Consider the following 26,786-nt stretch of genomic DNA (forward strand, 5'->3'; position numbering starts at 1 on the left):
TGGTGGAGAATAAAGACCTGGAACTACGTTAGGCGCTGTGTCTCATGTTTACACAATTTAAGTCCCACAAATCAGATTACATAGTAATCTGTAAGAAGAGCTATGATGCAGCACCTTTACCCTGCTTACAGCGCATAGAGGCTACCTGTCTGATGCTCTAAATGTATGCAAATAACCCTGAAGCAAACCTTGATTATAATGCAAACTACCCCAGCACAGTTAGCTTCCTCCTCGATGTGTCAGCTGACACATCTAGGAGCAAGCTAGATCTGGCATCCTGTGCATGGTTTTCCCCTTACTTTTTTCCTTCAGACCTCCTGTTTTTGCTGACTTTGTTTTTGCTGGCTTGATGTCTCTGCGCACTTTAGTACTGCAAACTACTGCTAAATTGTTTGTGCTCTTTCCCTAAAACATGGTAGAATTGTCTCATACGCAATTGACATATTTAATTTACAAGTGGCATACATGTGCCCAAGGCCAGTAAATTAGATGTTACTAGTGGGCCTGCCACACTGGTTGTGCCACCCACTTAAGTTGCACTGTAAACATATCTCAGGCCTGCCATTGCATGGCCTATGTGTTCAGTTTAAACTGCCATTTGGACCTGGAAACAACACCTTTTGCCAGTCCCAAACCTTCTTTTTTAATGCACGTAAGTCACCCCTAGGGTAGTTCTGGACAGCCCAGGGGGCAGGATGCAATGCATTTAAAAAGGAGGGCATGTAGTTTTAACTTGTACATGTCCTGGTAGTGGAAAACTCTTACATGTGTTTTCTACTACTGCAAGGCCTATCTCTCCCATAGGATAACATTGGAGTTGCCTTAGTATATGTTAAAAGTGTAATTTCCAAAGGAGAAGAGTAAACCAGTTCATGTTTGGTGTCTCTGGAATCACAATTTAAAATACTACCTTATAGTGAAGTCAAATTTTAAATTACAGTCCTGGAAATGCCACTTTTAGAAAGTTGGCATTTTCATGCCTTAAATATTCGGGGCTGGCAGCCTGCCTCTGTGTCACATGACTGGGTGTAGCTGACAGGTGGGTTTTGTGTATCCCTCCTACACAGCCATACACAGTGGAGAGCTTAGGTGTGACTGGATGGACCATCACTGGCAGGATGGGAGGGAAAAGCTGAATCCAACCCTACTTATACTTTAATAGGCTGTGTCCTGTCTCCACTTAAAGGGTTGAATACCGCCTGTATCTAGTCAGGGCCGGGGAGGCAGAGCACCTGTGCACTTTAAAGACATGCCTCAGAAGCTTCTCCCACTTCAACGCCACAATTGTGTATAAAAGAAGGACCTCAGATACCAACTCTTCAGTACACATAGGATATGTGATACTCTGCCAGGAAGAAGGCCAGCTGTGCTGCTACAAAGACTGCCCCTCTGCTGGACCACTGCTCTGAAGAGAGTGCTGCCATGCTGTGCTACCTGTTGCTCTCTTACCTGAGGAAGAAGAACTGGAACTGCAACTTTATCTTGAACCCAGGGCTCCAGAATGATTCCAAGGGCTAGTCTGCTGGAGTCCTGATCTTAGCCTGAGGGACATTAAAGGCTCCATAAAGACCTCCTGGACCCAGCTGCAGTGATTTCTAGCCCCCAAGTCGCAGGTCCTGGACACAGGCTCAAAAATCAAGTTTGGGGCTCTTTGCGACCATAAACGGGCGTGCTTGCACAAAGACCACACCGCTTGCACTGGAAATCAGCATGAGCTGCAACCAGCCAATCTCTTTGCAGATTAAGCATCAATCACTTGCAGGGGACTTCCATTGTAAAGCACCAGCCCACCCACCCACAACGTCCGGCCTGCTCTTTACAACACGCCCACCTCTTCCCAGGATGCTCTTCTTGCTCTCTGCAACTCACTCCAAAGCGAAAGGGACTCTTTGCACAAAACTTGGGAAGATAAAACATCAGCGGGACTGATCTAGGATTGTATCTGACCTACACTCCATCGCTGTCAGCCTGAACTTTTGGATTTCACCCAGTCCAGCACAATCAGCTATCCCTGGCTGGTGCTCTGTGCTTTTAGGTCTTGTTTTATTTATTAAATTTTGCACTGCTCAGGGGGTTAAACACAGGTTAATTTGAGGTTTGCTTGTGCCTTACCCTGACAAGGAGTGTGGCTGCTGCTTGACCAGGGATCACACCCCTGTCAACCAGTAACCCAATTTCTCATTTATCCCAATTGATATTTTATTTAATTGTCAACACGTCTAATGATGAGTCACAAAAGGAAACTGAAAATTGAGGGTGCTTGCACATTTGGTCAATGTTTTTGCTGTTATTTGTAATTTATAGTATGTCTTCAATTTTTCTTTTGCTTGATGGTGGAAGGTAACAAAAGGTATAATTTGGAACTGGAGTAGCACAATTTAGACACCATACTCTACACATTATCATTGCACAATTATGCATTTATTTCTGACATATTTACTGTGTGCCTTAATAAAATTAACACGTGTGAACATTTAATCACATTAATTAAATGTTACCACTGTGAAAATGTTCTTTCATGTGTTCATTATTCACATTTTACACTTCAAGCTGTATTTTCAGATTTAAACATGCATTCTTTTATACATGTTTTGCAAGTTATCTGTGTGCATGTGTATTCATGTATTCTAAATGCACATTAAATGTTTAGTTAAAGTTAGCCTGAATAAAGGGCTTGATTTTGAAATGTTCTTTGTCTGGTCAGGGTGTTCTTTCGTTTGCAGGTGCGTTCTCAGGATTTCATTAGCTATAGAAAAGGAGTATTGTTGTACTGTTGGAAATGGGATCTCTAGTTGGCAGAGGTATACATCCTCATCCAAATAGGGACCACAATTGTAGTCAGGGTAAGTCACAACACAATCCAAAGTGTCCTGTGCTCACTCTCTGGTAGCTTAGACTGAGCAGTCAGGCTTAACTTAGAAGGCAATGTGTAAAGTATTTGTGCAATAAATCATACAGTAACACAGTGAATACACCACGCAGGTTTAGAAAAATAGATAATCTGAATAAAATAAGGCCAAAATGGCAAAGATCCAAAAAGCACAAGTTAATATCACTTTTAAAATGTTTAAAAGAGTCTCAATTCTTAGAAATCAATAGTTGTTTCTTTGTAACACACAGTACCTGGGATGCATCCAAAATAACGACGCACGGAAACTACAGAGGAGGAGATACGTGAAAATATAAGGTGTTGCATTGGTTTTCCCACACGGCACAGAAGATGAATTATTTCTTTCTACGCTGCAAGTGTTTGCATCATTTTTACGGTGTGCGATGCAGGGGTATTTTGACGCCCAGGGACAATGCGTTTAAAATTCTTGATGCACTGGTAGAAGGAGCAGGTGCTGCCTCAATACATCAGTATGCGATGCGTCGAATTTTCCATCAAAAGGTAGGCGATGCATTGAATTTCCAGTCAGGAAGTCGGTGCTGCGTCGTTCCAGTCGGCGGTGTGGCGATTTCTCAGTCGCAATGCAGGCTTTGCGTCTTGTGATTTCTGTAGGCGCTGCGTCAATTTTTGATGCACAAGGAGTTTCTTTGAAGATGGTAGGTCTTTGTTGGACCTGAGACTTCAGAAACAGGAGGCAGGCTCAATCCAAGCCCTTAGAGAGCTCTTCAGGAAGAAGGCAGAGTCCTTCCAGCACAGTCAAAGGCAACAGGGAAACAAGCAGGGCAGCAGTCCATCTCAGCAAAGCAGACCAGATGAGTCCTTTGGGCAGCCAGGCAGTTCCTCTGACAGAGTGCATGTGTAGGTCCAGAAGTGTCTTATTTGGTGGGGTCAGAGACCCAGCCTATACCCAAAAATGCCTTTGAAGTGGGGGAAACTTCAAAGAGTGGATTTAAAGTGCACAAGTTCCCGTTTCAGCCTAGTGCTGTCTGCCAGGTTCCCTGCTGGAGGTTATCATTCCTTCATGTGAGGGCCGGCCACTGGCCTTTGAAATTTAAGTGTGAGCCCATTCACCTTTCCTGCCCAGGAAGACCCATTCAGTATGCAGATGAATGTAGATGTGACTGAGTGTCCTGTGTTTATGGTTGTCTGGGTGAAATGCACAAGGGGAGCTGTGAACCAGCACAGTCTAGATGTGCACTGAAGACAGGCTGTAAGGCACAGATGGCAGAAAGTGCAGAGAAATGCTCTCTATCTAAAAGTTGCCTTTCTAAAATAGTAATATTAAATCCAACTTTCCCAGTAAGCAGACTTTTCTATTACCAGTCTGGCAATACCAAACAAGACACGGCTACTCCTTCCAGGTCAGATTCTACTACTTAAGAACGTATGAGGGCAGTTCTAATGCTAGTTTATGAGGGGAGCAGGCCTCACAGTAGTGGAAAACGAATTTAGGAGTTTTTCACTACCAGGACATGTAAAACATATAAGTACATATCCTGCCTTTTACCCACCTATGGCTTATCTTAGGGGTGACCTATATATGGAAAAAGGACAGTTTAAGGCTTGGCAAGTAGTTTTAAATGCCAAGTCGCAGTGGCAGTGAAACTGCACACACAGTCCTTGCAATGGCAGGCATGAGACATGGTTAAGTGGCTACTTATGTGAGAGGCACAATCAGTGCTGCGAGCCCACTAGTAGTATTTCATTTACAGGCCCTGGACACAAGTAGTGCACTTTATTAGGGACTTACAGGTAAATTAAATATGCCAATTGGGTAGGAAACAATGTTTCCATGATTAGGGGAGAGAGAATATGCACTTTAGCACTGGACAGCAGTGGTAAAGTGCGCAGAGTCCTAAAACCAGCAAAAACATTGTCAGAAAAGTGGAGGGAGGCAGGCAAAAAGTTGAAGGATGCATACCCTAAGGCTTTCAGGTCTAACATGTATGTATTACTTTACTGATGGCAAGGCCTGAGTAGAGAACTCTTGGCAAGAAGAACTAATCAGCAGATGAAGCTTCCTATTCATTTTGTATCAGGAACGGTGTAATGTTCAAGGTTGCAGAAACTGTTCAAGTTCTGTGGTATGGGAAATTCAGGTGATGTTGCAAATGCACCCCATGAAAGGTTAAATTAGTTTCTGGGGGGGTTGGAAGAGATATGATTGTTGCTTATTTTTATTTGTACTAATTAATGTACATACCATCAGAAGTTAGAGCAGATTCCCTTAGCCTTTGAGGGGTAGAGATCTATCTGCTTACTATATTCCTGCAAGTGTGAAGCTCTATGTTAAACACTTATTCCGTTTTCTGGAAGACTTCACTATGCTGATACCTTTTCACATTTACAAATCCCCTTGAGACCCTACTCACAAACCATTATCACACATTGAATTTAGAAGCTTGAATAGATAACTTTGAAATGTATTCATCTTTAGAAGTTCGAGTCGGAGCTTCTTTATGGAACACCTATTCCTCAGTTTCTGTATTGCTGTGGCTGTGACTATTCTGTATTGTACCCTATTGAGACCGAACCTATTGCAGTGTTTCAGTTGCCCAACTGTAACCTTGTATCTTTGTACTGTACTGAAATAATTAATAATTGTTTACAAATTTACCTAATTTCAGTCACCGATTCTTGCTCCTTATTGTGGGGCAAACGGGCTTCACGAGAATTGAAATGTTTTATTATTTTGATCTCTGTTTGCATTTTTGTCAACTTAAAATGATCCATCAAATGAGAGATTGTAAATCACGCACCTTCACGCCTTCAGAAGCACAACTTGCAATATATTCATATTACATTGCCCTGTGCAGCTGGACATACACCCAAACGTAACTATAACTCGCGCCTCCGCCTTGCACAGTTTTTTCATCAAAAGTTTTACTGCAAATATTACACTGATATAATCAATGATGTTATCAAAGATGTCATGAGTGACGTCATTTGTGGAGGAATTAGCAGTGCATGGCGAGGCCGCTAGTTATAGTTACCTTAGGCCACGGTTATAGTTACTTGGGATAACTCTACCTATAACTGGCGAATTTCCATGGTTTTCTGCATTTAAAATGTGTGCCTAACTATAACGTCCCTGTAACCTTTGTTTTTTCAGTGAATTTCTATAGTTTTTTAAATTCTATTTCCTTACTAAAACGTTGCTGTAACCTTTGTTTTTTTTCAGTGAATTTCTATGTTTTTTTTTAACATGTAGTAATTTTCATAGGTTAATCCCACCACCGCCACGCACAGCCTTTGGCCGTGCGCAGCGACAGTTGGCCACAGGGTGCTGGACACAGGCCCTGAGGCTAACCCACTATTAGCACCCAACCTTGCACCGAACACGTCTTCCGCCTGTGCGCAATGGAGGTTGCCCAGAAGACCTGGCATACAGCCAGATCCTGCAGACAACCCCCCCTCACTAGCCAGCCCCACACTGCGCACAGTCCTTCGGCCGTGCATGGCAGGAGTTGGCTTCAGCCTCTCTGGTGTGAGAATAGGTGTGAGAGGGTTTATCTGAGGGTGAGAGTGGCTGTGAGAGTGTCTGGGTGGGAGAGTACGTACATCAGTGGTTTAGTGGGTGCGTAACGGTCTGACTGGGAATGTGAGTGGGTGCACGAGAGTCTGAGTGGGTGCGTGAGTGGGTCTGTGAATGGGTGCATAAGTTGGTATGTAAGTGGGAGAAAGATATTGAAAGCAAAAAAAGAGAGAGAGCAAGGGAGATAGAGTTGTTTAGGCTTTTGATGGATGATATACTTAAAATGATATATTTTTCCACAAATTGAAAAGAAAATGTATTTGTCAATTATAAACAGTAAAATCACCTTTTAGTATGAGCCTTAAACATTTACACTTAAAAAAATGGAGGAAAATGAGGGATACATCTGGACTCGAACGCTTAGTGTGAAGGTCTGTGACCTTCACGCTTGACCTACTTTTTTTTCGTATATATTATTTTAACCCTTTATCAGCCATCAGTGACCACCCGGGAAGCCTCAAGGCCTCCCCGCGGTCCCTGATGAGTTTTGTTTATTAGTTTATTTTATTATATGCCCTTTACGGGCTACCTCGGACCACAGGGAAGCCTCAAGGCCTCCCCCACTGTCCCTGCCAATTTTCTTTTTTTATCATTATTTTGTGCCTTTACGGGCTACCTGTGACCACAGGGGGAGCCTCAAGACCTCCCCCATGGTCCCATTGCTCCAGCAAGCAGGCAGCTGCTTTTAACAGCAGCTCTCTGCTTACTGAAGCAAAGCTTTCATCACGCATAACTGTGTGCAATGAACAGAGATGAAAACTCTGTTTTCTGACAGCGGGCACCCCGGAACATAACCGGAGCAGTCCCTGGAGCTGGCAGTCCCCAGGGCCATCAGTAGCCCCTCAAGGGGGGCCACGCAGCCCCATCCAACCTGAAGAAAGCCCTGGGGAGCTGGTGGTCCCAGGGGTTTCGAGGGGTCCGAAACGGACCACCTTCACTTTTATTACTCTTTGCCCCGGGGAGATGGTGGTCCCTTGGGCAGCGGAGGGGGTGGCGTGTGGTCCCCATGCAATATATCTTAAGAAAGCCCTGGGGAGGTGGTAGTCCCCAGAGCTGTGGAGGGGGCCAATGGCCAGTTGCCCCCCCCATTTAATTCACAAACCCCAGAAAGTTGGCGGTCCCCAGGGCAGCGGGAGGGCCAGGTGCCCCCCATGTGGTAATTACTTGAAGCCCCGTGGAGGTGGTGGTCACCGGGGCTGTGGAGGAGGCCAATGGCCCTCCCCACCTCCAAACAGCATTTTGCCCTGGGGAGGTGGTGGTCCCCAGGGCACAGGCGGACGTGCAGCCCCCCCACACATTTAACAAAATCACCCCATGGAGGTGGTGGTCCCTGGGGCTTATTAAAACCCAAGGAGGGGGGTTCCATGTGCCCCAGTCCTTTATTAAGCCCAAAATGCTCCCAGGATCTGGTCCACCTGGGAACAAAAAAAAATAGAAAGCATGGGAGACCGCATTTAAATCTCGGAAAAATCTGCAGATCCATTGGCATATTTTTCCAATGATTTTTAAAAGAAATGTTTTTTAGCCATGGCAGAGTCCCTCAGGTACCCCAGCACCAGGCTAAGGGGTCAGGGTGACTCTACCCTGGACTGTTAACTCTTTTGTTGGCTTTTTCATCTGGGAATCAGCTTCAGATGGCTGCCTACACGTCCTTGTTGAAGTGTTGGCAGCCAATCAGATATCAGCATGGGGACAGTTTGATCTGCAGAGGATCTGCATCCCTATATATCTTTTTGGCCTTACATTTCTTAAAAACTACTGAACCTATTCACACCACAAAAAGCGTGATCTGTGGAACAGGGTCTGCCTTTGTGCCAAATTTGGTGTAATTCCATTCAGTGGTTCAGGCTGTAGGTATGTCTAAATGTCCTATGGAAAAATTAATGGGGAAAACGCATTTTGGGACCCCTCCTTTTTCTCGTGCCAACCTTGACAGATCACCCCAAAACGTTTAAGACAGCAGCTGAACTAACCAAAGTATAAATTTTGAAAATTGTATGAAGATTTGTCAAGCGGGGCCAAATATATATATATATATATATATATATATATATATATATATATATATATATATATATATATATACATATATATATATATACCCACACAAATTTTTTGGTCTTAGACAGTCCTTCTGGTACTTTTATCTGTAGTCTGTCGCCAGTATGCATCTTGTGTTTGTAGGTGGCCAACTTGTGAATCCTCTGCCTCTCTCCAGCCCTCAGAACACCAAGAGGTGTCTTCTTCAATCATACTAAAATTGACAACTTTTAAGATTGGATTATTTTCAATAATTATGCAGTGCCCTAATATTGGGATAAGAGTGCTACCAGACATCAGTCGTGGCTCGCTACACACACAAGGGGCGTGGTGCGTGGGGGTGGAGGGCTTAAAATATCATTTAAACATTTAAAAAAAAAAAAAGTACCTCCTCTGTTGCCCCAGCGCTTCTCCTCTTTCCCTTGTTGTTGCTCCAGGCTGCAGACACAGGCTCCCAGTCTGCCCTGTGGCCAATCCTGACGCTGCTCAGAGCAGCGTTAGGATTGGCTGGCAGCACCCATCCAGGTTGCTCCCCTGCAGACTGGGAGCCTGTGCAGACTCCCGCCAGTGCATGTGTGTTTGGCCAGTCCAAGATGGCCAGCCAAACATACATGCACACTGAGGGGAGTGCACAGTGCACTCCCCTCACTATTCGTCACCCCCGTGGCCCGCCCCTTTAACAGACGATACAATGAACATTTTTTTTATTGTTTTGTTTGTTAAAGGTTTAGCAGCTTCTGCTGCTGGTGGGGGGGGGGGTTGGGGGGAAGGCGACGCTCGTCTGCCCTAATGGAGGAGCCGCCGCTGCCAGACATGCTCAGCTATTTAAGCGGTTAGACCAGAAAAAGCGTTGGGGGCTGAGCACTGCTTTAAATGGGCCAGTAATGTGCGGTACCGAGTACCGGCACTTTTTTATTTTGAGAGGCAGAATACCTGCATTTCTCTAGAAAAACGTAATACCTTTAATTTGAGAGTACTGGCACTTCTTGAAAACATGCAGGTACTCTGGCACAGAGTGCCTGCACTTCTATTTTTCCATTTCAAGCACTGGGGCTAAGAGACATCCCTGGATGAATAAATGGGATGCTGGCATAATTATCCCCCTCCAAGTATCGAGGGGAATTGTCGCCTTCTATTTAATGGTGGTTAATTCCCGGTCCTGTCCACGTGTCCGTTGCATTGACTGTGCATATACACCATCAGTCACCCCCCCCACCGAAGGCGAGGAGAATCCTGGTGGTAAATTTGGGTTATTTTTTTTTCAAGTCACCAGATACAACAGTTGACACTTTTTGACTGTATTGCCTGCCATGTTTGTACTGCAACTTCTCAAATTGCATATTTCCATTAAAGTTGTATCAACAAAGCACCCAGTGTCTCTACAGCGAACTGTGTGAGTATTAAGAAGTGTGAGAAAACAGTCAGGCAGGGAAAAGAAAAAAAGAACAGACAACAATGAATGAATCTGCACATCACGTGAATGGTCCTAACGCGCATAGGTTGCTTTGCAGCCAATTTTAATGAGATTCAGACCAATAGATAAGTTAATTATGTAACTACATTTCAACCAGGTTCTTACTGTTTACCATCCTGTGTAAATTCAAGTCTGCGTCTTTTACACCAAGTTTGCATGAGGTACCACCAGCCACGTTTGTGAATGAAGGGGCCTCTGACTAAGCTTAATATTTCTTGTTTTAGGCTGAACACCAGCATTTTGTGAACGGGATTTTCCTCCAGCCCACCTGCGCGTGCAGCCATGGGGTTTGGCGCAGACTTCTGTTACCCTGATGGACACAACGCCCTCATCCGGCTTCAAGAGTCCGAGCTGCGCCACCTGGAGGTCATCAAGAAGTGGATAACGCAGCGAGTGAAGAGTGACCGCGAGTATGCGGCATTGCTGCGCCAGATGTTTGCGCACGTGGAGAGGCAGGAGGCCACGCCCACGGGACTAGTAGAATATTCCAGTCTGTTCAACCAGGTAAAATGTGCTCCCATCCACTGACCATAGTACTTGTACAATTGTCACTGTGTAACCATGAGCCCTTCAGTTTACCAGCCCGTTCACATGAAAAGAAAGAACACGAATGCGCATAGAAAATATGTATTCCGTGGAACAAAAACTCTGCCTACTACGCCTTCTAATTTAGGGGGTTCCGTTATCCATTCCAATTGTCACCACGGAAATGTTTTACTCCGACCCTTGACAGGTGTAAAACTCGAATAGTTTCCAGGGCGAAAATGGGTTTAGAAACTGTTTGGGAATACTCTCAGGTTTGTGGGTGCGGACAAACCTTTCATGGTGTTTGCTCCCTGGAACATCCATTTGCCACACCTCAGAGGTAATTTACTCTTACTTAGTGGTGTACTTTTACATGGGACTACAGCGACTTGCACTGCAAAATCATATTTCCAAATTGCTAACATGTCCTTGCACTCCTAAATTATGCCACGTGTCCATCTGTTTAATATAGCTTCAGCCGTGACTTTGAGAATCATAATCTTGTTAATGGATATCATTTTCTCAGGTGCCTCAACAAAAATGCAAAGATGCAGAATAGCTTGGTGTAGGTCGCTGATCTGCAGCGCCACCTGGAGGCGCTCTACTGCCACGGAAGCCACACTTATTCACATTCATTTTGTCATTAATACATGACAAGAAAACCTAATACACTTGAGGAACACCAATTAGTTTGGGTAAAAACAAGGGTACTTTCGATTATTTTAAATCTGTTTCCCAAAATAATTGGTGTACTTCAAGTGTATTAGGTTTTCTTTAATAGGTGCAAAAATAAAATAAAAAAATTGCGATAAAGAAGCAAACACCTACATGTCCTGTATTGCGTGGTACCAGCCGGCTGGCTCCCACTGTCTGCATCCATCCGCACATCTGAGATGTACAACACAAACCACTGCTGGATTACCAAATTTTGAATAAGACTTTGTTGAAGGAGGAAATGGATATTTCCCAGAGCTGATTAGCATAAAGATCCTGACGGATGCCAAGCAAGGAATTCAAAACCACATGTGAGGAAAGTGACTTTTTTCTCATTTGTCCTAATTGCACTTTTCACCAAAGTAATCTTAGTATATTAGTTTTCTAGTATTTAATATTTGTCTTTTGCAATTGGATAAGTTGCAAACATGTACTTCTGCTAGTGAAATCTCTACTATTAAGTGTACACTATTAATCAAAGGAGCAGTTTTTACATTTATTTGTATTGATTTATAAATAAACAAATAAAACAAATCAGTGCTTATATTCAAATATTTGCATAAAAAGTATACAAATAGCAAGCCAAGACATTGTCATTTATCTAATTATATATTAGCTATTCTTACATTTTGATATATTAGAAAAATACAAAGAAAACACGAGGGGTGTGGATGGAAAGTATACAGAGGAGCTGGCCTGACTAGTTTCCAATTTTAAACAAGCATTTCCAATGTAATGGTCTCGTGCTTTCTCGAGTTAAAGCTATTAGTGTTGTAAACTCCTAACCTGACTTTTCTTGCCACATAAACTGAAAATTAAAACAGTTTCACATAAGCGAGCCGACGCCGCCATGAGCGCAAAGCAAACTCACAAATGGAAACAGTTTGCTTGCAGTGAAACATATGGGCAAAAGTGCAAATATCCATATACCAGGCAAAAATGCAACTATCCATGTACAGGGTGGATGTCATGCAAAGCGCTTGATTACTGCCCAGCGAGATCGCGCTGCCTACGAAATAAAGAGAAAAAGTAGTCCAGAAACCATACGGAAAACATGGAGCCTGGTATGTTTTCATTAGTTGGCCGGTGCGCTCGAGGCGGGCTAAACACCGGAAAAGGCATGACGTATGCATGCCTTTCACTAATGAAATCAAGCAAATTTTAAAAGGCAAGCCCACAAACCAAACGAAAGTGACAGGCGTGACATGGCGTGGTTAAAAGCTCCCAGAGAGATTACAACAGGGACGGAGCGCTTTGTGCTCTACCCTAAAAATGAGGTGTAGCAATCATAATGTTTGAAGTAGCACATTAAGGATGAAGCTTCACTTAGTTGTATGGATCTAAACATGAGCCCAAATAGGCACAACTCACTTCTCTTATTTTTGTATTCCAAATTAAATCTTCCCAACAGTGCTGATGTAGTTATTACTGATAACCAGGGCCCTATTTGCAATTAAGTTTTCGTTTCCAGTATTGTTTTTTTAGTAGCCAAATAGCCATAGGGATACCCATACATTTTCTACTTGCCTTTACATTTTCCTCTTAGGCTTCTACACTTGACAAACATATGAATGTAATCCATGTCTGGCTCACTCAAACTCCAACAGCTTACACCTCGTTTAATGTAAATGTGGTATCTTTAAAGTTGTCCAGTTTTGCTGCATATACATTTTCAGTGAAATCACCAACATTCGTAGCAATTATTTGAATGTATTAATTTAAGCCATGGGTGTTGGCAAGTGAACATACTTGTATTTGTCTTCAAATATAACTTCACAGTTTTAAATACTTTTTTACTTTAAACTTTATTTCAATGGGCCTGGTATAAATTATTTAATTTTTCGAAATGCCATGCTAGCATTTAACTGTGCGATAATTACTCCTAAGCAAAGAGAATAAAACGTGTAAACTGCAGGTGTACAATTTTTACACTTCATATAAGCAATCTGGACATTGCAGCAACAATTGGTTAGCAACACATTTACCAAAATTCCATTAAATAATGTAATTATAAACATAACTATCCCACAACATTACTGTGTAGACATTCCTTTCATCGAAGACTACCAGTTAGCTCTCCTCTAGGGAAACTGTAGCCAATTACTTAAACAGAGCTGTATTTCTCACATCACCACAGAGCAACCACTTAAAAACAAGCTTTGACAAAGCCAATAGGTTTTGCCTATGTACAACGTATTGATTTTGGCAATTTTTTCTTTACATGTTGCACAGCAGTTGAGCTGCTGTGCAACATGGTTTACAGTCAAAATAAAAGCACTATGACATGACCAGCATTGACCACGTCATAGTGCTCTTTTAACTGTAAGCCAGGTTTCCATGTTTCACAGTAGCTCAACTACTGTTGAACATGTAAAAAAAAAATTGACAAAGCAAATAGATTTCACATAGATGAAACCTGTTGGCTTTGCCAAGGCTTGTTTTTATTACGTGCTGGGAGATTAAGTGATTTGCTCAGAACCAGATGATGTTCAGCCGATGCTGAGACTCAAACTTGGTTCTCTGGTTCCAGAGTCAGCACCTTAGTCCATTACACCACATCCTCTCCATCTGACAGTGCTCTGATGACACTATACTTGTGGAATCTTATTGCATACAAACCATGGTTGCATCTGGACAGGTGGGGCACTATATGCCTATTTTGGTTTTACTTCAAGTTTTTTTGGGGATGTAATAATGCAGAGAAAGATCTATTTGAGTTGGCATGAACCATACCTGGCCTGTTCGGCCCTGTTACGTCATAGTTACTTAGCAATGGCCACGTTACCTACTTCTACCAGCATGTCCCATGCATGTTCTGATGCAATTTACAAATAGAATGGGGTTGGTTGTTCTTAATGCAGAGGTTTGGGATGCAACGGATGAGCTGGGTGGAGTAAGGCACAATCTAGGATACTGCGATTCCACTCAATGCTTCCATTACGTGGGGTGTGTTCTTTAGCAAGCCATAGTACCTAGACAAGTATTTTCATGTCACTTGCAACTCTACTATTTTCGTCCCTGCCGGTTCATAGACATTCCAAAATTTAACATATTTAGAAACAAGCAAAATTAAACATAACCGACCCTTTAGGACACAGTGACACAAACAAAGGCGTACACTAAAAGACACATGGAAAAAGACGTGTGTACCCAAGCGTGCACACGGACAGACACAGTGATAGACGCATGCATGCACGAACAGAGGAATAGATGTATGTGGAAAAGTAAAAAAAAAAAAGAGTACCTGCGGCAGTCTGCAGTGGAAGGCCCCTGGCCACCATAACCTTTACTTGGTCTAGGCTCTGCTGCAGGACCAAGGCTCAGAGCCCAGAAGGAAGGCCGAGGCGAGGAGGAGGCAGTGACCAATAGTAAGCAAGGAAAAGAGATTTTGCATGCGCTGTGCAGGCAAAACCTAATTTAAGATATGTATGTTTTTTTAAATACAAGAGATGTTATGAGCACAACACACGTGCTGTGCAGGCAAAACCCAATGAGTGATTTTTTTTATTTACTGATGCTAGGAGAAACACTCACTCCTTGCTATATCGAATCATCTTCCAAACATCCTTGCATTCATCTTGATTGGTATTTGCGTAAGAAATTTGGTTAGCGATTGACTGGATGTTGCCTTGGTCAAGCAGCAACTACAGTCCTTATCAGGGTGAGGCACAAGCAAACCCCCAAATAACCTGTGCTCAACCCCCGGGTGGCTTGGCACAAAGCAGTCAGGCTTAACTTAGAGGCAATGTGTAAAGTATTTGAGCACGTTTTCAAATAGTAAAACAGTGAAAACACCACACTAAAAGATCCTACACCAGGTTAGAAAAATAGAGCTTAATTTATCAAATCAATCAAGATAAAAATGACAAAAATCCAATTAATAGAACCAAAGATATTGAGTTTTAAAGTTTTTAGAAAACATAGCTCCAAAAGACATAAAATGACAACTGTGGATATCTGGTCGCCCCATACCTTGACAAAGTCAGAAGTTCAGGCTGACCGCGATGGAGAATGGGCCTGCTACAGGGTCCCAGTTAGGCCCACTGAACAAAAGTACCTTCAGTCCTGGTTTGTGGAGCGTTGCCTGAATCAATATCAAAGATACGTCATGCAGTTTGGGAGACCACAGATCACATGCATTACCAAGAAAACGCTCATAAACTTGGTATGCATGGTGGCCAAGAGAGATATAGCTCAGGGATGGGGCTCGGCCACGCCTCCTTCACACCAGAGTTGGGAAATGGGAATGGAATACTGCAGAATTATAGAAAAAGACGTGTACAAGAGGAGAGGATGTATGAAGAAATATGAAAAAATGTGGGGCGATTGGGATATGGAATATGTACGAACACACAGCTGTGACAGATGCACTCCTCGTACATCATAATTATAAGAGCCAGAAAGCAAAAAGAACTGTGGGAAAGGCAAAAAGAGAAAGCATACATAACAGGACTAAAAGACATCTGTGGGAGGGACCAGGGTGGAGCAGAAGGTAGGACGGGATGTTGATGATGGTATTTGTTTGTATGACTTTTTTAAAGTTACAAAAAAAAAAATATGTCACACTAGCGAAGTGGTGTGTCTGTTCCAAGATGCGGCAAGGCTGCGGCGTGAGACTGGTGTTGTCATCGAGGGGCTTGTGAGCGCAGTCCATGTTCAGGGTAGTGGTGTGCAGTCAGTGCAATACGTTGGTTATGAAGAGTTGCAAGGCTGCCAAGCGGAGACCTGTATTGTTGTCTATGCTACCATCAACGAGAGATACAGGGGACTGCACTGAACATGCATCACACAGTGGCGGTTCTGAAGGTTATGCAGGCTGCAGCGGCAGTGTGAGACTTTGCAACAAGTACAATCCACACAGCAGCAGAGATGCATCTGTTCTGTTTGGGGTTGTGCCACACAGCAGAGGAGATGCACCAGTTCCACTGGGTCCACAGAGGCTGGCAAAGCACCTTTTGGCCCACTTCCATGAGTCCAGGACTGGGGTGGCACCACTTAGGTGACCACTGACAGATAGCAGAGGATTCCAGGTGCAAGTGTAAGGTTGTTGGAAGCCTTTTATGTCCCTGAGGCTTCAGATTAGACCAGCCAAGTAGCCCTGGGAGCCACTCTGTCTTCTGAGTTCAAGAGGTGCATTCTGAAAGGTTGATGGTCACCTTTCAGTTACATAAATCTGTATTTGAATGTGGAATCCGTACTCATGAAGTGAAACCTTTGCCCAGAGAGTGATCATGTGTAAACATGACAAAATAATGAAGCAATACTATCACAACATGTACCACATTAATCCGCTTAATTTGTGTGGGGGGTTTGCCACATAATTTAGTTGACCTTGCCACATAATTTTGGCGTCCCTTGCCACAAAATTGCAGTGGCCCTGCCTGTACCCCAGTGAGATTGTCTCCTAGTTCACTTTACAAAACCCACTCACTTTCAAAAGTGAACAGCATCTCCCTTGTAAAAAGAATAAGTCGTAATTTGCCAGATGACACAGCCTGACATTGAATCTTTCGGGAAATGCACAGCAAATGAAACAAGTTAAAAACAACATTTAAAGGCATTCAGCTGCTCATTCACCTTCTGAACTCCTCACCACTGCTTTTTTCTGATTAGACAAATATTGTGGCAGCTGCCTCGGTCGTTTGGGGGCGGCACAGATTAATATGGCCTGAACCGGCACTCGCATGTCCAAAGCGTTGTGGTAAGGCCATGTGTTACACTGGATCCTAAAGAATGTTGTGTGACTTTTTTTTAGATTACAATGTACTTGTACACCAACGTACACTGCAAACCTTCTGCTGTCTTCCTACAGGACTGAGCACACGAAATATTCGTTCTTCGTAACTATATTTTAGCTGTGGAGCTCTTGAATAGTGTGTGCATTAGCGAACGGAATTGTCTTCTATGGTTTGTTAGCATGAGTTTAAGAAAAACATGGCATGCAAGCGCACGATTTTCAGTTGCACAGTTTTAGCATTCTTTTCAGGCCCCACTTCACACACTCTTGCATTTTAAGTGCACAAACAGTGACTATGTTAACATACAACCAGGCCTGTATGTCTTATCACATTAAAATAATTATATACAGTAGAAGCTTTGCTGACCACTGGTGTAGTGCAGAACAGAGTGGAGAGGAAGCCATGGTAAGCAGGACGGAGTACCTCTAGGCCAGTGGTCTCCAAGCTTTTTAATGCCTCCCCTCCCCCCGGTTGAAAAATAAAAATCATTGCCCCCCTCTCAGAATTTTTCACAAATATTTTATAAAGATGGCAAAGTTTAAATAGGTCTAGACATATTTAAACATTGTAGTTAAGTACTGTTACCTTTATAAAAATGCAATAACATGTTTCTGCTTCAAATAAAACATTGTTAACTGTGTAATGCTTCTTTTGGCCAGAGCCTGGCACCCCCTACCCCGAAATCACTTGAGGCCACCCCTAGGTGGGCCCACCCCCCAGTTTGAAGACCCCTGCTCCAGACTCATAGAAATCTCTGGCAGTATGAGTGTGGATGATAGCACTTGCTATAAGGTTAACTTCCCGGAGGACGTTTAAGAGTGGACCATTGAAGAAAAGATCTGCAAATGTAACAGCTGCAAACACTCTTACGCTATAATCCCACATGTGAATGAGACCAACACCTTACAAAGAAAATCCAAATTCTCCAAGGACGCCAATCACTTTTTCCATCCAAGCCCTCCCTAGTGCGACTGTAGCGATGATAAACAGGAAACGATGGATCCTTGTATTGCCAAGTTACCCCAATATAAATCAGTGCCGTTCGATCGGTTATACAACTGCAGAAAGTTAAGCAAAATGTTGAAAGCAAGATTACCTTAGGGCATTGTGGCGCTGGAGCAGATAAGGGTAGATTGAAGAAAGCATAAAAAAGATATGCAACAGCTGCATGAACAGGAAAACAATGTTAACTAACAGGTCCAGGCCAAAGACTTCTGTTCATGGTGCGTGTACTACAGGCTATAGATCGCTAAATGATCGAACTGTAAAAGAGGTCAGGAGACTAGTATGCGTCCAAAGAGCAGGGTGACCATCGCCTATCCTCTGCTACAGTGCAGTGCTGGCATCATGTACACCGCGTGCTACTGAGCCCATCAAAATCCAGGAGATTTGTTTCTCAGGCTGCCTACTTAATGAGTGCTTTCCTCTGTGTTTGCACCTCCGTACTCATACACACTTTAAAACAAAGGTGTGATGGTCTTTGTGGCATGCATGTCCTGGCTTTAAACTAGGGTTTATCCACAAACTCATTATTTGACTTCTTCATAACTATTTTGATTCCAAGACTCATTAACTTCTCATTGTAATGCTTAATTACCTTAACATTGATCTCATACCCATTGAAACATTTGGAGCCTTTTCTAGAACAGCCTCCAACTAACCCGAACTGCTTAAACTGTTCTGCTACGAGACATTTAGAAAATACATTTAGCCTGTGATATGTCCCTTCTCCCGTCTTGATGTCAAGCCCCTCAGCTGCACAGAAGTTGAGACAGTCAGGGTCAAAACATGTTTTTAAATCAAAGTACAATAATGCACAGTTTTTTTACTTCAGCTCACTCTGGCTACAGGAGAAGTAAAAGACCATTAATGCCAACAACCTCACCCAAGCATTGATCACTGCTGTCACTGGTTAAAACAGAGCCTCCAATGTATGAATGGAAACGAGACTGATATCACAATAATGGGAGAAAGTGACCCTCTCTTGCTACCCTTCAAATAGGATACAGTCTTTACAGTGCCACATTACCACACATACTTTACCACACATACTTTACCACGCAATGCCTTTACCACTCACTCATTGCCTTTACCATGCAGGTCTTTACCACACATATGCCTTTACTACACATGCCTTTACAATAAAATGGTATATATTAGGTAAGGGTATAGGTGTGTATGTTTATATATGTATTTGATTACGTAAAGATATTTTTAGGGTTTAGGGGTAGGTAAGGGTATTGGGTGTTAAGGGTGTGTTTAGTGGTGGGTATGGGTGTAGGTATAGTGTGTTTAGGGGGAGTGTATATATCAATATATATATATATATATATATATATATATATATATATATATATATATATATATATATACTCAAAATCTTTAAAAAAAAATGGAGGTTACAGGGATATTATAGTTAGAAAATAGAATTTAAGAAACCATAGGAATTCACTTAAAAAAAAAAAAAAAAAGGTACAGGGAGGTTATAGCTAGGCTCACATTTTGAACGTACAAAACCATAGAAATTCAGCTGTTAGAGCTATCTTGAGTAACTATTACTCATACCTTATGGTAACTATAACTCGCTGCCATGCACAGAAAAATGTACTAAAAATATTACATTGATATTATCAGTGTTATTATCATGAGTGCCCTAATTTGTGGGGTAATGAGCAGTGCATAGCGAGGGCGCGAGTTATAGTTACCTTAGGGCACGAGTTATAGTTACTTGAGATAGCGCTAACTATAACAGGTGAATTGCTATGGTTTTGTACATTTAAATTGTGAGACTAACTATAACGTCCCTGTAACCTTTGGTTTTTTTTCAGTGAATTTCTATGGTTTTTTTTAACGTAAAGTAATTTTCATTACGATACGTTCATCTGATCACTGCCAAGTACGGCCGTGCGTGGTGGTGGTTGGCCGCAGGGCCTGACCTATGGCCAGGCCGTATAGCCAATCCCTATAACCACTCAACCCCATGCTGCGCACAACCCTTGGCTGTGTGCAGCAGGGTTGGCTGCAGGGCCTGCTCTGCGGCCAGATGCTGCAGCCAACCCCTCTAACCACCCATCCACACGCTGCGCACTGCCTTTGTCCATGCGCGGCTGGAGTTGGCCACGGCCTGGCTCTCTGGGTGTGAGAATAGGTGTGACAGGGTGTGAGAGTGGCTGTGAGAGTGTCGGTGTGAGAGTGGGTGCATCAGTGTCTTAGTGAGTCTGTAAGTGGGCGCATCAGTGACTGAGTGGGTCTGTGAGTGGGTGTGTTAGTGTTTCAGTGGGTCTATGAGTGGGTGTGTGAGAGTCCGAGTGGGTCTGTGAGTGGGTGCGTAAAGGTCTGAGTGGGTGTGTGGGTGGGAGAAAGAGATTAAAAAGAGAAATAGAGAAAGAGAGTCAGAGGGAGAGAGATATAGAGCTTTTTAGGCTTTGATGTATGATATACTTAGAATGAGATATTTCAAAACACTAGTAAATAAACAAACACACTGCCAAGCGATATTAGGATTTGAACCTTCAGCCTACTGAGTGACAGAACAAGACCTTGACCATTAACCCAGAAGTGACTATATTCCACTCTGCATCCAAACGTGACTATAACATTCCAACCAAACATCTTGCTAGTCTTACCCTTTGAAGTCATTGCATGGATAGACCATTGCAATGACAATATCTCTCTCTCTTCTACCCCATTATGGGATGTGTGTGAGAGAGAGAGAGAGAGAGAGAGAGAGAGACAGGACTGTGGAGTTAGCCTGAAGGCCCCCATGGTCCAAGCCTGCTCCCCACGTCCTGCAGGAGTCAGCATTGCTTCCACAAGCAGGGAGCTGTTTTAAAAAGCAGCTCTCTGCTTGTGAGAGAAATGTTTTCATCTTTTTCCCTGCGTGCATATTTGTGTGCAGGGAAACAGATGAAAAAACTGCTTTCTGCCAGGGGGATCTATTTGACAGCTCCTGCTGGCAGTAAGCGGCCTTTGTTTCCTTTTACTTGGTGGGAGCTGTCAGTTCCCGCCAAGCCAAAGCAAACAGCTATGTTCCGGTGGGTGGACACACTGGGACATAGCAGGAGCCGGCCCTGAGGGATGGCGGTCCCCAGCCAGGGCCATTATTGGCTCCACGCAGAGGGCCGCGTGGTCCCCAAAAATGAGCATTGCCCCCGCTTTCGATTTGTAATTGTGCCCCAGGGAGGTGGTGGTGCTCGGGCTGCAGGGGGGCCACCCCGTCCTGCTATTCAAAATGTAATTGAACCCGGTATCTGGCCAACCAGAGGCCGTTTAGAAAACAAGCTTAGGAGCCCACGCTTGCTTTTTCTTTTTTTCTTTTTTTTTTCTTTTTTATTTTCATCGGATCCGCGATGAAAAATAAATGGTTTTTAAGCCCTGGGGTGACTCTACCATGGCTGCCAACACTTCCTTGTTGAAGTGTGTCAGCCAATCAGATCTCAACACAAGGTCGGGAGGGTTCATGCAGTGTTTGCGTCCCTATATATGCAAATGTAGATTTTCTTTAATTCCTCAAAAACTGCTGAACAGATTTGCACCAAATAACAAACAGATTGCTTTCTTGGCCAAAAGCTATCTTTCTGCCAAATGTGGAGTAATTTCGTCCAGTGGTCCGGGTGTTATTGCTGTTCAAAATCCATATGGAAAAATGCATGTGGAAAAAAGCGTTTTGGGACTTCCCTTTTTTCTCAGCCCCCACTTGAAGGAGAACCCCAAAATTATCTAGATAGCTGCTGACGCGAGCTTTGAATTTTTTGGAAAAATGTAGTGAAGATTTGTTAACCAGTGCCAAAGATATAGGCAAGTCAATAAATGCTTTTTCTATAGAAACTAGGTCCTTACTATAACTACCTAGTGGCAACTGCCACTAGGCAGTGTGTGTGTAACTATGTGTGTGTGTGTATATATATATATATATATATATATATATATATATATATATATATATATATATATATATATATATATATGTTTTCACTTAAAAACCAAAGGTTACAGGGACTTTATAGCTAGGCTCACATTTTAAACATACAAAACCATATAAATTCACCTATAATAGTTATCTCAAGTAACTATAACTCGTGCCCTAAGGTAACTATATCACGTGCTCCTGCATTTGTGTAGCAAAATAAAATCACACTCAAAAGATATTGTGAATATTGGGAGAGATATTTCCCTGTTTAAATTATAATTGTTACATAAAATCTGTGATGCAGTAATATGTGTCTTCTCATGTCTTGTAATAAACATGAATGTGAGCTTTGAACTGCAGTAATAAATGTGGGAATGCGTGTTTACTAGACCAATTACAATAAAAATGTGTCATTGGGTCATGTATTTTCACTGCTAGGGAATAAACCGATGCATTAAAAAATAAAATGCTTTAACTAGATAACTTGGTGAATTTTCACCTGGGCTCAAATCCCCTCCAAGAAGTCTTACTCTCTAAATACTTCATGCAGCTTTCTCAACAACTACGCGTTTCACAGAACTCCAATATTTAATCTTACCAATAGGCTGGATTTATTGGTTGAGCATATACTGATCATTCCAGTGTACTACCAGATTAATTGCACACAAATAAAATGTAATGTGTAACAACCATGACAGATGAACAGCCTGTAAGCAGAGAGTTCAGATCAGAAATTTAGTTTTGTAAATTCACTTTTGATATGTGTTTATACAAATCATCTCTAACTCCATATGTAGTGGTCGTATTGGATCACGCCCCATAACCTTGGTCACTCTTTAAAGAAATACATTCTCTGCTATTGCTGGTCCACAAGCAGTGGCTATACCCTAGGTTTCAGGTCCGTCAGTCTTGAACAGAAAGGAATGTTGATACCCTAAAAGATTATATGGAAATGAATTTCCACAAAATTCTGGTGAAATCGGATTATTGCAACAGAGGAATTGGTTAACAGGCTGATGTGGAACAAAGTCATCTGACATGTGAAAGCCAAATTCTATTTATAGAGCAATTTATGCCCAAGTAATAAAAACTTGAGATTTGCTTTGGTGGTGTCAATAACAAGGTTACAACAATTAGGGGCTCACCTTTTCAGCAGAGGGCTGAGAGTGGATTAACGTGAATGTGGTCCTTTTAATAAACGTTGAGAAACATAGAAGCCTCAAAAGATATAGTTGGATGCAGTGCCTGTAGATGCAATTGTTCCATTAGCCTTTTGTTAGAAAAAAAGACACCAATATGTTGGCTATTGTGTTTTCTGCAAATAGAGAAATGTTTATAAATAATAGACTTAACCTTCATTTCTTGTAAATACACGAATTTCAGGTGTTACCATGAGTCACAGATATTACAAGTGATTGAGCCATTGTACATTGAATCATTGATCATTCCTCCACTTCATTCCTTATTTTATCACTGCCTTTCATGGTGCTATGATCACTATTCAGTGCTTTGAGCTCTCCCCATTCTTCCTCTTCCTTTTGTCCAGTTTTCAAGCTTCCAATGGCTTCTTTGTGCTTTTATTGTAGTCCTGGGCCACAATTGCACAACAAACGGAGAGCCTGAGTCGGATCCTACGGAAACATTCAGAGGATCTCACTGCTGGCCCACTGAGCAAGCTGGCAATTCTCATCCGAGACAAACAGCAACTGAAAAAAGCCTACAATGAGCAATGGCAACAGCTCAACCAAGAGTTCATCAAGGTAAAGCAAGAGAAGATGCAACGGGCATCCTCCTTGTATTCATAAGTTCTTCATTATTATGTCTGGACATTTTAACAAATCCTGTCCATTCTACTATGAGGAAGTGTGACTAATTTATAAAAGGAGATCTCGTCTATTGCCTTGGTGCTTGGGTTTTTACCTCCACTTTCTCACTTGGACAACAATCATGTGACTCTGGAAAAATCAGTTTATATCCATGTGCCTCATATTGTAAAAAGAAACTGTGTTGTCCACTACTCTCCTTATCACATTGTGGATTATGTAAAATAGGTTTCTTTGTGCACCATCTGTTGTTTGAGATGCCTGTGGTACAATAAAAAATATTCTGGGCATAAGTGTTCCTTTTAGAAAAGTTCATGCTACAGCAAATATCTAATATAAAATGACATCTGAGTAATATGCCAATGCTGACTGGCTGCTCAAGACCAAACCATAGGGAAAACTTTGCTATTGTCTTTTACCCCAAGGAGGGTTGGTCATGTGAGACTGGCAGATCATATGGGATTTGACAAGACATGAAGTGTGTGTATCACCTCGTGCAGCAAAACTCTTTAAAGTAATCTTGGTATAGGTTCCTGTTAAATCTGGACATCCCCAATATTCAGTATATATCAGATGTAAATTGTTCCAGTGTGTTACACAATGATTTAAAAAGTGAGCATACATAATTCAAGCCAGCCTCCAAATAACATAGTATGCACATCTTAAGATTCTTGAATTGGTGCACAGGGAGGCACACGGCTGACCCCTCCGCTTCCTTTTATATTACCACTGCCTTGTAAGTCCTTTTTTGTGTCTAAAACTCTTACTTGAAGGCCTATCCTTCAACCATGTGACTGCTTACATCTCCACCCATAATATCCCCAAATCTCCTCAAAACTCTGCATTTTGTTTTCTGGCCAAATCACTTCACATGAAGTATCCTTACTTATGTTTCAAACTGCTGGGGTCTCTAGAGAGAAGTGGACAGAGAGGGCCTGTGCCCGTGCTCCATTTGAACTGCCCCACTTTTTGCTCCACTGCCACATCTGTCGACTGTTGCCCTGTTCCAGGAGTAACCCAGGAGAAAAATAGGCACTGCATTCTGCAGAAACACATTGCTTTGGCTAACTGCCTTTCACGGCTAAACAGCACTTTTTTGAGGCACTACATGAGCTTATATGTATATTTAGATACAGTCACTGAAAAAAGCTGAAGGTTAAAGGCACGTTTAGGTTAGGTATAGAAAACTGACGTTAACCTACATTAAAAAAACCTTAAACTCACTGAAAAAAAGAAAGAATGTTATAGTTGGGTGACAATGTAATTCATGCTATCAGATTTAAAACCTAAAAAAACACTGAAATTCGCCAGTTATGGTTCCGTAAGCTATCTATAACTTGCACCCCTGTCATGCACTGCTTATGACCTCACGTTACATCTCACAGTGCATGTTCAATGACATAATTGATGGCATCACTAAGACATCTCAAATTACATTGTTAATGACGTTGCTGATGACATCAGCCACCCTACTACCTTTCAATTTACCATATAATATTAGTACAAACCCCTTCCAAAACAACTTCCACAGGAAAATCACAAATATCTACAACAACTTCAAACGCCAACCAGACCCCAGAGAACCCGTCACCAATCTGCCAATCACGTTTCCAAATGGGCACATAAACGAATGGAAAACTCTCACAAGAGACGATACAACGAAAGTCATGCAGACCATTCACTCAGGGGCCTCAACAGGTCCATGATAAATGATACAATGGCCTCTTAGTGTCCCTCAAACTCTGTTTATTATTTTCTATCATGATGATGGTGATAATCTGATGCGTAAATAAAGATTGGTAGTCATTGTGTTAAGATATACCTATGATATACCTTTTGTTTCAACAGTTATTATTTGTGTGTTCATGTATCTTTTTTCCTAGACAAGTGAGCAAGATATTGAAAAACTGAAAGCGCAGTATCGTAGCCAAGTGAGAGAGATGCTGCTGGCAAAGCGAAAGTACCAAGAGGCTTGTAAAGGTTGGTCAGATGAAAGATGAAGTGCTTCTGCGGGGCAGACATCAATAGTCCTATAAATGCAGGTGCTCCATGGAGTTTCCCTAGAGAATAGGTAGCAGGTGTAGATCTCTTTGACCCAGCATCAGTGAGGATGGAAGCCCAGATTTTGTAAAACTACTAATACAAACTTTATCATCTCTAAATCAACACTTTATGATCTATGGGGGGCTGTCCACCTCTGTTTGATTTCAGCCCTCTCATTGCTATCAGAAAGCATTAAGATCCCTCCCTCTATTAATTGATCAAGAGAACTGGTAAGTGTAACAATCTACACCTTAAAACCCCAATCTGTGAAGATACAAAGAAGAACATTGGCACCAGACTGTATATGTTGTGTTATGTTATATATTACTTATTAAGAACAGTGTTTGCAAAAACGTCTAGGCACTAGCAGTATTACATGAGTAAAGTGAGACCTATGTTTCCTCAGAAGTTTTCTGAAACACAGTAGATAGGCTTCGGTCTGCTGAGGGATTGGCAGAGAATTCCAGCTACCACAGGTCAAAGGCTGGCAGAAGCGTTAGCAGAAGAAGGAGTTAAAAACGAATTGCAACGGAGTAAGTGAATAAATGAGCAGGCTAAAACACAGAGGAGAACTAGTCCAGTCTATAGAATGGCAAGGTTAGAAGGCGAGTTCTAACAGCATCAGGTGTAAGAAATGGATAGATGCTCTTAACGTTGCATGGTTGCAATCTTCAAGAGCGGAGACTTTGGAAATATTGACTAGAAAAAACAATAATAAAATAATAAAACACTGCAATTTAAGTCCTGATTGTGTACAGTAGATCCCAAAGTGATATGGTGATAGCTGTGGATGGAAAGAAGCATCGATTATGGGAAAAACGTGTTGATATTTTCGTTAGAACGGTGGCTAGCTTGAAGAGACACATTTGGAAACTGTGTTGTGAGGTTCAAAATAAAAGGAGTGAGATATAAGTTGGTGAATCCTCAATACAGAAAGGGAGTGACATACTGAAGGATGGGATAACCCATGAGAGCAGAGAGCTGTACATGGACAATGGTAGGGATTGAAGAGAGTTTCCTAAGGGACTCATGCTTAGGTGGAAAGGAGGAGTCAAGCGGTTATCCCAAGTTAGAGTCAAACTATTAGACAGAAGG

General features: G+C 42.3%; 1 protein-coding gene across 2 annotated transcripts in view; it reads left to right on the forward strand.

Moving 5' to 3' along the window:
• The window catches only part of FES (FES proto-oncogene, tyrosine kinase), a 385,097-nt gene that overhangs the window by 143,123 nt on the left and 215,188 nt on the right, over nucleotides 1-26,786 (forward strand). For both annotated transcript variants that reach the window (XM_069222643.1, XM_069222642.1), the window contains exons 3-5: nucleotides 10,164-10,443; nucleotides 23,412-23,585; nucleotides 25,532-25,628. In XM_069222643.1, the coding sequence (XP_069078744.1) occupies nucleotides 10,222-10,443; nucleotides 23,412-23,585; nucleotides 25,532-25,628 (493 nt within the window). In that variant the 5' untranslated portion in view covers nucleotides 10,164-10,221. The remainder of the gene's footprint in view (nucleotides 1-10,163; nucleotides 10,444-23,411; nucleotides 23,586-25,531; nucleotides 25,629-26,786) is intronic.

Source organism: Pleurodeles waltl, chromosome 3_1 (genome assembly GCF_031143425.1).
Source record: "Pleurodeles waltl isolate 20211129_DDA chromosome 3_1, aPleWal1.hap1.20221129, whole genome shotgun sequence".
Lineage (NCBI taxonomy): Eukaryota > Metazoa > Chordata > Amphibia > Caudata > Salamandridae > Pleurodeles > Pleurodeles waltl.